Genomic DNA, 12,284 nt, shown 5'->3' with positions numbered 1-12,284 from the left:
TTTTATCATGGAGATACAACGGTGATGAAATATAAAAAAAGAGAACTTTTTAAAATATTTCTTTAAGATATAGTCTTGGAAATAAGAAAGTTGAAGATAAACACATTAACATCATGCTTGCTTACTAAGACTTACCATTTTGAATGTGTTGTGAATTTTAGCATGCTGCGAAGCTTCAAATGTAAATGAGTTTCGGCCTCCGGAATTTTTAACATCATAAAACATAGTACTGCGTCTAGAGTTTCTCTAAATAAAATCCGGAAGAAAAAAAGAAAAAAAAAATCAAAATATAAGCAAACAAAAAAAAGCAAATTGAAGCACAAAATCTCTTATGAAGTTCAATATAACATCTACTTTAATACTTCAAGAATCATTATCTTCGCATCGAAGACTCCCCACCCAGTATGCAAGAATGGATTTTCAAATGAAAAACAATAATATAGCCTTCTCTGTTGGCAGTTGAGAAGTTCTTTCTATTTCAGTCGTTCAGCCGTTAGCCATGAAGTATTGAACAGGAAAGCAGGATGCAATTCCAGAAACATGCGAGGGTTCATGTAGACAAACGCCATGCCATCCTCGCCGCTATCAAAGGTCATCAGTCTACAGTTCCCTTGATGACAATCCATTTTAGTTGTAATCATTCAGAGATGACCACATTTCCACTAACCTACTCTTTTTTGTCCCTAGTGCCAGTGTTAAATGATCCTTTCAATCAATCAACAATTCGGCATAGGTACAGGAATCCATATTTGAAGAGGTTTTTTGAGACTGGGAGACTTGAAGCTCCCCATCCTGATCCCCCCCCATCACTGGAATTTACCTTTCTGCTGGCAAATGTGTCAAATCATGAATTTTTCTGCTTCACTCAATTCATTATTACGAGTCAGACTGGGAGCACCTAAGACCTGATCTTCCGGTCATAGCAGATGCTTCATCCAATTCGATCAAAAGGTCTGAACAAGGATACATTGTCACACTATGTAGATTACTACGCACTGTAGGATACAAGAAAGTATGCCGTTCCTGGGAGGAAAGGAAGAAGGGAGGGAACACAGGACGGGTTGGTCATCATAGGGCGTGCTCTTCGTCAGATCGGAGCTGCAATATCAGACTGGCTCCCTAGGAGGGGCTCTTTGCCAGAGATCTTTCATTCCCAAATGCCCTTGGGTGCCGGTGTGGGGATGGGACTTGGTCATGTAGATGGATGCGAAAAGTGTAGGTGCTCAGAGTGGTGGAATAAAATGTGATATGGAGGTACTCCACTTGTCTAGACCAAAAATTGTAAGAGCCACACAATCTCAATCAATTCCGGCAGCAAGAGGGTAGGTTGTACGGCGCACTTGCCACACCGCAAGCGACACAAGGTACTAGTTAGTGTCCTCTTTGCTGGGAATTGATAGTGGTGAGCCGACCCCATTGGGGTTGGTTCCCATCATCAGGTACCTCACTATAGGTTTTAAGTTTGGTTTATCCAGGTCACTAACCAACCAACCATTGTGTAGATAGTTCTTACAATTTGGTCCTGCAGAATTGCCACTTGATCTTAGAACTACACAGGCAAGAAACGTGTTGACCGTATAACTCGCGCCACTTCTGAACATCATTTCATCAGTGTGCCACCTTTACTTTTTATTGGGTTTAATCTGATGTAAGTTAGCTCAGCAACAGAAACATTGGGACAAATCAAAATTCGCAGGCAGGGGAGACGTGGATACCCAGGAAGACATGCAGAGGACAAAGGATAAGGATGGGGAAAATCTAGGAGTCCAAACCAGGAGCAGTGCCAGACAGGGCAAAAATTAGAACTTGAAAACACAAGTATGAAATATAATAAACCTTTCTGACAAATCGGAACAGATGAAAACACAACATTACTAAAGAAAGGATTACATTTCTGCCCTACGACACATCTAGATATGGCAGAAACCAGAATAGATATTTAAAAATCAAACTAGCAAAAGTTTTTGCGAAAAGAACCCCAAAAACAACAAGAATCCCCAAGAGCATTGCCAGTAAGCAAGCAACTGTAAAGGATAAATCTACCTTCCTCACCCTACTAACGATGGAGAATGGAGTATAACGAGAGACAAGAAACCTTGAACAGGGGTTTGGCCCAATGTGCGCTGGTGAAATTGCTAAAAAGCCAAAATCATTTTTACCCAAATTTACTGTAAGGAAACTAAGTGGATATCTTTCATGACCTGATAATTCAAAATTTACATGAAATTCAAAATGAGAAGAGCAAACAATTTGACACCAAAAGAGAAAACAGCCCTGCAGCAACGGCAGGAGAATGATTTAATTGAAATAAAACCAGCTGCCAAAAAGGGAAATCTACTACATATTCAGATTACATAACCGAAGCAAAAAGACAACTCGCAGGACAAACATTGTTAATATTTCTCGAATATGTTTTGTTGGATTGGTTGTAAGAACTGCACAAAGTTGAAAGAATGGCTGGACCAAGAGATGATACATTTAGATGAACAAAAATACTAGACAATAGAACATATAATAAGAACAATTCTATAACGTTCTCCCGAAAATACATAAAGATAAGAGCACTCAGGCAGAGTGATCGTTTCGGCAAAGGGCGCAATACTAGAACCAATTTCCAACTATATTGTTTATTTTCGTGCTCCTCTAGCAAAAGATCTCAGTTCATATTAAAGAGACACCACACTTCAGATACAAGGGTTAGATGGATCCCATGGAAGTCAACATACAAGCTTGTGATAATGGACGTGGTATCACTCTATATAAGCACAGAACACCAAATTGGTCTTCAAGAGTGTGGCTATTTCCTGGGAAAAGGGAAACGTCCAATTTAATCAATAGAATTAGAGGTTAATGGAAATACTAGCAATGTGTCTACACAACAATGTGTTCATGTTCAACAAGGAATTTTTTTTTCAATTAACTAGAGGAACTGCTATTGGATTTTCTTTTCCACCCAACAATGCAAACTTGGTAATGGGATAGTGGGAAAATATATTTGCTTGGTCAACACAGTACAATGAATATGCAGAAAAAACAATCATGTGGTCCTATTTTATATATGATATTTTTCTGATAAGGGATGGCACCAATTAAGAATTTGAAGAGTACTTTGAGATACTAAACACAGCAAATTTGAAATTGACACATGAAATCAGTCCCACAAAAGTAAATTTCCTTGACACACATCTTTTTGTGATTGACATGTTGCAACCAACGCTACACAGGAAAGAAACTCCAACAAACGCAATTTTGCATGCTGAATTTTCCATCAAAATAATCTTAAATGGGGAATCCCCTACAGGGAATTTGTCAGAATACAAAGGCATTGCTCATTAGATAGTGAATTTGAAAAACAGTCAAGAAGCACAAACTGTTCAGGAACCGAAATTATCCTAAAAGGATCATTGATGGGGGACACCAAAGAGTGAAAACAAAAAGGAAGGACACAGATTTCACATGAATTGGAAAAGAAAAATAGAGACTTGGAACACGATAAGATTTAGCCTGCAAATGAATCCACATTATAAAGAAACACTGTGGATTACTACCACTTGATCCAATTGTGGCCACAATAATAGGAGGCCAGCCAAACATCACAGTTAGGAAAAAGAATGTAAAAAAACCTTCGAATTTCACCGAAAATTCCAGACGCTATAGTTGGGCTCAGATTTAGCTCGTACAAAACCAGTGACTAACTTACACCCCCGCAATGACCTCCCATATTACATCTCATGACAAGATCAGAAGGGTTCGCAGAGTCTTTGTGTCACAAGTTATGTACATTTGGATTTCCCTTAATATTTCCAAATGTACCGAATGGATTTACACCAAATAACAAAAACCACTCTTTCAGGACCAGGAGCTAGCTTTGTCAAGTTGGGTGAAATTCTGTAGTTCGGGCAGTAGTAGTGTTAAAAATTCCCATTGCAAATTAACATTTAACACACTTGAAAACCCCCACCCATTTTCTCGGTCCCAGCTTGACGAATCACCTTAAAACTTTCCATGCACAACAAGAATCACAAGCACACTTTTTTGGGGGAAGTTTCATGAAGAAACAGCGCCAAAGATATAGGCAAGTCAAAAATTGTTTTTCCTATGGAAACATGGTCCCAACTATAACTACCTACTGGTGACAGCCTGTAGTGTGACCGTCTTAGTTCGCTCTGAAGCGGTCGCTCCCCACGCTCCCTGACCTCCAGAATTTACAGCGCTACACTCCTCCCTGCAGCCTGGTATCGTAGCGCTTGGTGCTAATTACTAGGTGAGCTTGCATTGCCTGAATTCATTCTCGTAGCACCTGGCATCGTAGCGCTTGCTGCTTACTGTTAATTGTTGGTTATTGCTTATTGTACTTTGCTCAATTGCTTGTAATATTCATTGCTAGACTGCTCGCATCGCCTGCATTTGTGCCTGATTGTGCCGCTTCCACTGCCCAGATCATAGCGCTATCCCGGCTGTGCCCCTGTTTCGCTTTTTATTTGTGCTGCCATTTTGTTGTTGTGATTCCTGGCCAGTCTCTCCTCCCCGCTCCCGCCTCCCAGCTGACCCTCCCTCGCTCCGCTTATGACAGATGCATTTGCGCGCAGCATCCACGAGCAGCGGTTGCGCCCTATGCGCGCCGAAGGCGCTCCAAAGGTAAGCCCGTCTACGCCCGTCCGCGCCTGCATCGCGCCCAGCGCCAGACCCCCTGGCCCCTGCACTATCCACTCTACCTGCATAACGTACAACGCCGCAACCCTTTCTGCACTGAACCCCGGCCGACCACCAAACTGCTACCGAGCCGCCCCTGGTCTCACCCATGGACCCTTCACCTGCCATTCCTGTAAATTCGACGGCACCAAGATCCACATCAAACGCACAAACAACAAACAGAGCTCCGACACTAACAACCTAAAGAGCATCCTGCTCAACACCCGCTCAGTCCACAGACACTCCATTGAACTCTGGAACCTACTCGACACCACATCGCCGGACGTCGCCTTCCTTACAGAAACATGGATGAACGCCTCATCAGCACCCGACATCGCCATAGCCATCCCGGACGCCTACAAGATCATCCGAAAGGACCGTATCAACCAAACAAGGAGGCATCGCTATCGTCCATAAGAACACCATCCACATCACCACCAGTTCCGACGATAACCTCACTTCCGCCGAACACCTTCACTTCCAGAGTCACACCGACCCCAAGACCACACTCAGAGGCACCCTCATCTACAGACCACCAGGACCCCGCACACAATTCAGCGAAGACATCACTGACTTCATCAGCCCACATGCCCTCCCCTCCGAGAACTACATTCTACTGGGAGACCTCAACTTCCACCTGGAAAAGAAAAACGACAGCAACACCACCACCCTCCTAGACAACCTGGCCAATCTCGGACTCAAACAACTTGTTGACACCCCCACCCACCTTGCCGGACACACGCTCGACCCCATCTTCACCTCCAGCAAGCACATCTCCTTCGATCACACCACAGCTCTCCATTGGACGGACCACAGCTGCATTCACTTCAACTACAAAAAGACCACGACCCACAACCCCCCACAACCTATTCCTCAAAGAAATCGGAACAAAATCACCACCGACCAGCACTTCACATCGCTTCACCAAACCCCCCCTGCCAAATCATCGGACCCAAACCAAGCAGCCACTAACCTCACACAATGGATCACCCACAGCGCCGACGAACTAGCACCCCTAAAAAACCATCTAATCAAGCAAGGTAGCAAAAAAGCCCCCTGGTTCAACGATGACCTTAAGAAATCCAAGAAGCTCTGTTATACTCTTGAGAAAACCTGGAGAAAAAACCCAACCACTGACCACCTAGCCACCTTCAAGAACGCCACCAGCAAACACCACCAACTGATCAGATTCACCAAGAAATCAGCATTCAAGGATCGACTTGACAACAATGCCCAAAACAGCAAGGAACTATTCAACATCGTCAAAGAATTTACTAACCCCACCGCCGGCACCAACGACATCACTCCCTCCCAAGACCTCTGCGACTCTATCCTCATTCTTCCACAACAAAATCGCCGAAGTACATAACAGCTTTCAAAACCAGTCCGAAGACCAGTCCACTCCATCTACCCCCGAACCAAAACCGCACTCCAGCAACCTCTGCGCCTGGAACCCAATCACCACCGAAGACATCATCCGCCTGATGAACTCCATCCATTCAGGATCGCCTACCGACCCATATCCCCACCACATTTTCAACAAAGCAGACTCCATCATCGCACCCCACCTCCGCGATGTCATCAACTGCTCCTTCAACTCCGCTACCTTCCCGGAAACCTGGAAACATGCCGAACTCAGCGCCATTCTGAAGAAACCCACAACAGACTCCACCGAACTGAAGAACTACCGCCCCATCTCGCTCCTCCCATTCCCCGCCAAAGTCATTGAGAAAGCCGTCAACAGTCAGCTCGCCGCCTTCCACGAATCCAACAAATCCCTCGACCCTTCACAGTCCGGCTTCCGAGCCAAACACAGCACCGAAACCGCCCTCATCGCAGCAACAGACTACATCCGAACACTACTGAACAACGGAGAAACAGTTGCCCTCATCCTACTTGACCTATCCGCAGCCTTCGACACAGTGTCATAACACCCTCATGCACCTCAGCAACGTCGGAATACAAGGAAAAGCATTGGACTGGATAATCTCATTCCTCGCCGGAAGAACCCAGAGAGTCCGCCTCCCCCTTTTAAATCAGAGGCCACCGAAGTCATCTGCGGCGGACCACAAGGATCACTCAGTCCCACCTTCTTCAACGTATACATGAGTCCCCTCGCATCCATCGCACGCCAACACAACCTCAACATCATCTCTTACGCAGACGACACCCAGCTGATCCTCTCCCTCACCAAAGACCCAAACACCGCCAAAACCAATTTACACGAAGGAATGAAAGAAGTAGCCGAGTAGATGAAGAACAGCCGTCTTAAACTTAACTCGAACAAAACGGAAGTCCTCATCTTAGGGTCATCCCCCTCTGCCTGGGACGACTCATGGAGGCCACCGGCCCTGGGAACCGCACCCATACCTACGGACCACGCACGTAACCTGGGCTTCATCCTGGACTCCTCCCTCTCGATGACCAGACAAGTCAACGGCGTCTCATTATCATGCTTCAACATCCTACGCATGCTCAAAAAAATCTTCCGTTGGATCCCCACCGAAACAAGAAAGACGGTCACCCACGCACTGGTCACAAGCCGACTGGATTACGGAAACACCCTTTACGCCGGAACCACAACCAAACTACAGAAAAAACTCCAACGCATCCAAAACGCCTCAGCCAGACTCATTTTGGGCATCCCCCGGCAAGCTCACATTTCCGGCCACCTGAGAGACCTCCACTGGCTCCCTGTCAACAAGAGAATAACGTTCCGTCTCCTCACCCATGCACACAAAGCCCTCTATGACCTAGGACCCGAATGCCTCAACACGCGACTTTCCGTCTACACCCCCTCGCGCCAACTACGATCGTCCAACCAAGCCCTCGCCGCAATTCCACGCATCCACAAATTCACCATGGGGGGGGGGGGAAGATCCTTCTCCTACTTAGCAGCCAAAACCTGGAACTCCCTTCCCACCCACCTCCGCCTTACACAGAACCACCTCTCCTTCAGAAAACTAAAAACCTGGATATTCGATAAGTAAAGCACTTCCCTCCCTCAAGCGCCTTGAGACCCTCTGGGTGAGTAATGCGCTATACAAATTTTGGAACTTGAAGTAAGTGTGTGTGTATATATTATATACATACATATACACACATATAACTCTAGTCACTTTATGCTCGATCACACTGATACCTAAATCCGTTATAGCCCTACAAACTTCACTTAAGTCCTATCTTCTATAAACCGCAATCTGTCTTTAAATCTTCATGATTAATTGGTAACTCCTTCTCCTCTGCCCTCTTAATAAACCTTTAAGCTATAAATCCAATCGGGTACTACACCCTCAATTTTGTACTATGTGTATAAAACCATAAACAATGTTTTGCACCAAATCACACATACATTTTAATTGTGCTTTATTCATTTTTCCTGTATGTATTTACATGATTACGTTTAACTTTTAAAAAGCACAATTGGAAGCTCTATGTGACGTAAACAAGGAGTCTTTCTTTCACTTTCATTGCCTTGTGTTTTTTTTCTTTTTATAAAAAGAGCAACTATGTCCGTGGTGGTCCTGTGACCAAGAGCCTGTGTGCTCGAAACGCGTCTTCTTTGTGCCCAAATAAAGAAAATCTGAAAGTTACCCGGCTGGCGCGGCTTGTCATTCCTTCACTGTGCTGTGCAGGAAGTTCGAGAGAATCTACGTGAGCGGTGGCGCCCGCTCGAGAGACAAGCCCCAGCCCGCTTGGAAGGGCGGAGAGTTGCGCCGTGTTTGGAAAGTGACGGCAAGTCAGGAAATCTCCGCCCGCCGGCTGTTCGAAAGACCTCGTTGAGAACCCCTTCGGTGCGAGTTAAGCCTGAAGATTTCCCCCGCATCCACGAGGTAATCGCGAAAACCAAGCTGAAAAGCGGAGCGAGGTGGAGGCGGTAACGAGATTAGCAGCCAGGACTCGCTTGGCAACTGTTGCCAGGAGCGCGACCGGGTACGAGAACGGCCAGGCGGCCGCAGTGCACTCTGGGCAATGGAGTTCCTCAAGGGGCGGGAAGCCTCAGCAGAAAAGGTTTTCAAAAAAAGAACACCCAATGGAACAGATAGAGCGGCAAGTGGCAATACACCCCAAGCGGATGAACCTTCCTTGAAACAAAAGGGCAATCAGCTGGAAAGACTAAGAAAAAAAGAACTCAGCCGGTGGTGGGAGGCGACATCTCTGGCCAATTACATTGAGATGGATCGCGTGCCCAGAGGACTGAGGATCTTTATAGTACCTACGCTGAATAAACCCAAACCGGAGGTTCTCAAAGCATGGCGTGAGAATACCAGTGCTTGCTCTAAAGTAATGATGCAGATCTGGATTAAGAATGCGTGGGAAGAGCACGACGAACTACTGAAAGAAATACAACTGCTTCTTGACGATCTGGCAAAGGATACTGACCAAACTGAGGTGACCAAGATCCTAGCTCTGGTGGATGATAAAATAAAGAAATTTGAAAAAGACATTATGGCCAGAAAACAACGCAAATTTGAGCGTGACTAACGCGACTATATGTCTGGAAGGATCCTAACTTTTGCAAAGAAATTCGATAAACCCCGTTCCTCACTCCTGAAAGACAAGGCATTAGGAATGGCAGACAAAGACCAACGTCAATCAGGAACAAGTGTAAGCTCCGAAGCAAGCTCTCTGGATGGAAGCGTACAAACGGAAATAATGGCTTTTTCCGACGAAATGCGCCTCATACTGGAGGCCAACGAACAGTCCATCAGAGGGAGAACACGATATCAAGGCCGAGGAGGAAGGGGAAGAGCAAAAGGAGACGAGAGCGGAGATGGAAAAACAAGCAATTCTGGAGTGGGAAACAAAAACCAGATGCAGAAAGCCAAATAATGGATGTACAAAGCAAAGAACTTACGGTAATAAACCTTTCTAATAGACAATTAACCACACATGAAGAAAAAGTTTTGCAATTGGGTTTAACATTTTGTCCTGACTCCCGATTTGATTACACGCAAACACGCATTGACATGTATATGTTTACTAGAAAACTTAAATTGTACAAAATCCACTAATAAGAAATCCACTAGTCAGACCCCAGATATAGGGAGCACCTCATTGACAGCTGGTAATGAACTTCAGGCTGTCCTGGATAACTTATATGAGGAGGGAGTAGTAGATCCAACGCAAACACCACTTCAGACATTAGACACGACACCCGCAGAGAGTGGCATTCAGTCCCACACCATTGTGACCCCCTTCAAACCTAAATCCAGATTTAGACCACAGCTCCCCAGAGATAACATCGACCTATTCCATGACCTAGTCGCAAATGACATGCTCAGACTCCTACACAAATCCCCTGAAAAACAAAATATATCACCAGAAATGAGGGAGGCATTAAGATCTTTAAGAAATGACGACTCTAATTATTAAGCCATCCGACAAGGGGGGAAATGTCGTCCTATGGGACAGGAAACTATACATTACCGAGGCAATGAGACAATTGGCAGATAACACATGTTATGTTAAAGTAGACCATACTTACCTAATCAAACTACAAAGCAGAGTTCACCAACACATACATGAATGGAATAACAACGATTTGTTGAACTGGGATGAGACCAAGTTCCTCATTAATAAAAATCCAACGACACCCACATTTTATCTACTGCCCAAGGTACATAAGAGCCCCACGACACCCCCAGGAAGGCCCATTGTATCCTCTATCAATAGCCTAATGGAAAATGTATCCCACTATGTGGATTTTTTTTTAAAAGATTATGTGAAGGGTTTAACTTCTCATATACAGGACACTAAGGACTTTCTCCAAAAAGTGGAAAACATTAACTGGGAGCATCACTTTTGGCTAGTATCTTTAGACGTGGAGAGTCTCTATACGTCAATAAGACACAGACGGCTTAAAAGCGTGTGAATACTTCCTACAAACTAGGAGTAAACATTTGAAAGCTCATTCAACCATGCTTTTACAGATGATTGAACTATGTCTAGAAGAAAATGTATTTTTATTTGATGGATCCCTGTACAAACAGATACAGGGCACGTCGATGGGCACCTGTTTTGCCCCCAGCTATGCCAACCGATTGGTAGGCTGGTGGGAGGAACAGGTGCTCAGAGATGACGCCCTAGAGGAGTGGACTAAAAATGTGAACATTTGGGTAAGGTTCATCGATGATATTTTTTTTGTCTGGGAGGGAGGTGAAAATGAACTAACCACAATTGTGAATGTTTTGAATTCAAATTGTTTAAATTTTAAATTTACAATGAAACACAGTCAAAAAACCTTAGACTTACTTGACATTAGAATGAATATCATTGAGAACAAAATTGAAACTGAAATCTTTAGAAAAGAAACAGCTGGAAACTCATTGCTTCATTCCACCAGCTGTCACCCCCCGAGCTTCAGGTGGGCAATACCATTTGGCGAATTTTTACGCGCCAAAAGAAATTTTAGCTCTCCTAAATCATTTGAGAAACACAAAAAAGATATGCATGGGAGATTTGTTACAAGAGGCTACCATCAGAACATGCTCCAGAAAGGTGAGGCGAGAGTCTCCCTAATAGACCGGAAAGACACCCTGTTTCAAGCACCGAAGTGCAAACGGGACCCCTCGACTGAACCCATAAGGCTAATCACCACATACAACACTCAATCGCCAGAGTTCAGCAAAATAATATGAAAAAGATGGGATATCCTTTTACAGGATAAAACATTGAAAGACAAACTAGACAAACACCCATCAATAACTTACAGGAAAGATAAATCCATTAAGGATTTAATTGTACAGAGCCACATGGAGAAGAAAAAGACATGGCTAGAACCAAAGGGTGGATTCTCTATATGTGGAAAATGCAAAGCTTGTAGGTATAGTACTAATGTGAAGGAGGTGGTACTCAGTAGGATTAACAAAAAGTGGAAGATAAATAAGAAAATCACTTGCAATACTGAATTTGTAATTTATGTTGTGACATGTCCCTGTGGGAAATGGTACATAGGGTCAACCACCTTTCCAGCTAAAAAGAGAATTCTGGAGCATTGGCGTGCCATTACGAATAAGGATTTTACATATAGCACAGCCAAACATTTCCACAACCATCATGATGGAGATTGGACAAAGGCTAAATTTTCCGTCCTTGACTCTATTCCTAAACATGTAAGAGGTGGTGATAGAGTGACAGCACTACACAGAGCAGAATCGAGATTCATCCTCCAGGCAGGCAGTATTGTTCCCATGGGGATGAACGTTGATGAAGAAATGTACGTTCATCTGTAAATTGCTTTCTGATCTGAGACTTTTTTTGTCTACCTTGAGGGACTCTGAATATTTGACCATATGGTTTTTAAACACATTTATAATTTTGCTTGTATATGTATGTTTGTGTGTATCCGCAAAACATTTTTGATTAATAGTAGGAGAACAGGACCCAATAGAAACTATGATATGATGAACAGACTGCACATTGGTTAAATGATGATGATACAATGACTATAATTCCTTTTTCTTTATCTTACCTTTAGAATACGGGCTATGGACGCAGCATTATGAATAATCTACTTCACGGATATAAGATATTGATACGAGCACAACTACGTTCCCCACTTTGTACTGGTTACATGATATGAGCACAGA

At 44.1% G+C, this 12,284-nt stretch overlaps 1 protein-coding gene across 6 annotated transcripts in view; it reads right to left on the bottom strand.

Annotated features, from left to right (window-relative positions):
* Positions 1–12,284, bottom strand: part of LOC144825271 (protein regulator of cytokinesis 1-like) — a 1,077,791-nt gene that overhangs the window by 491,957 nt on the left and 573,550 nt on the right. For all 6 annotated transcript variants that reach the window (XR_013609370.1, XM_078684109.1, XM_078684108.1 and 3 more), the window contains one exon: positions 136–246. Coding sequence is in view for 5 of the 6 variants with exons in the window: in XM_078684109.1 (XP_078540235.1) it covers positions 136–246 (111 nt within the window). In the remaining variant the exon portion in view is untranslated. The remainder of the gene's footprint in view (positions 1–135; positions 247–12,284) is intronic.

The sequence above is a fragment of the Lissotriton helveticus genome, chromosome 3_1 (assembly GCF_964261635.1).
Source record: "Lissotriton helveticus chromosome 3_1, aLisHel1.1, whole genome shotgun sequence".
Lineage (NCBI taxonomy): Eukaryota > Metazoa > Chordata > Amphibia > Caudata > Salamandridae > Lissotriton > Lissotriton helveticus.
This window is presented reverse-complemented; position numbering and strand designations above follow the sequence as displayed.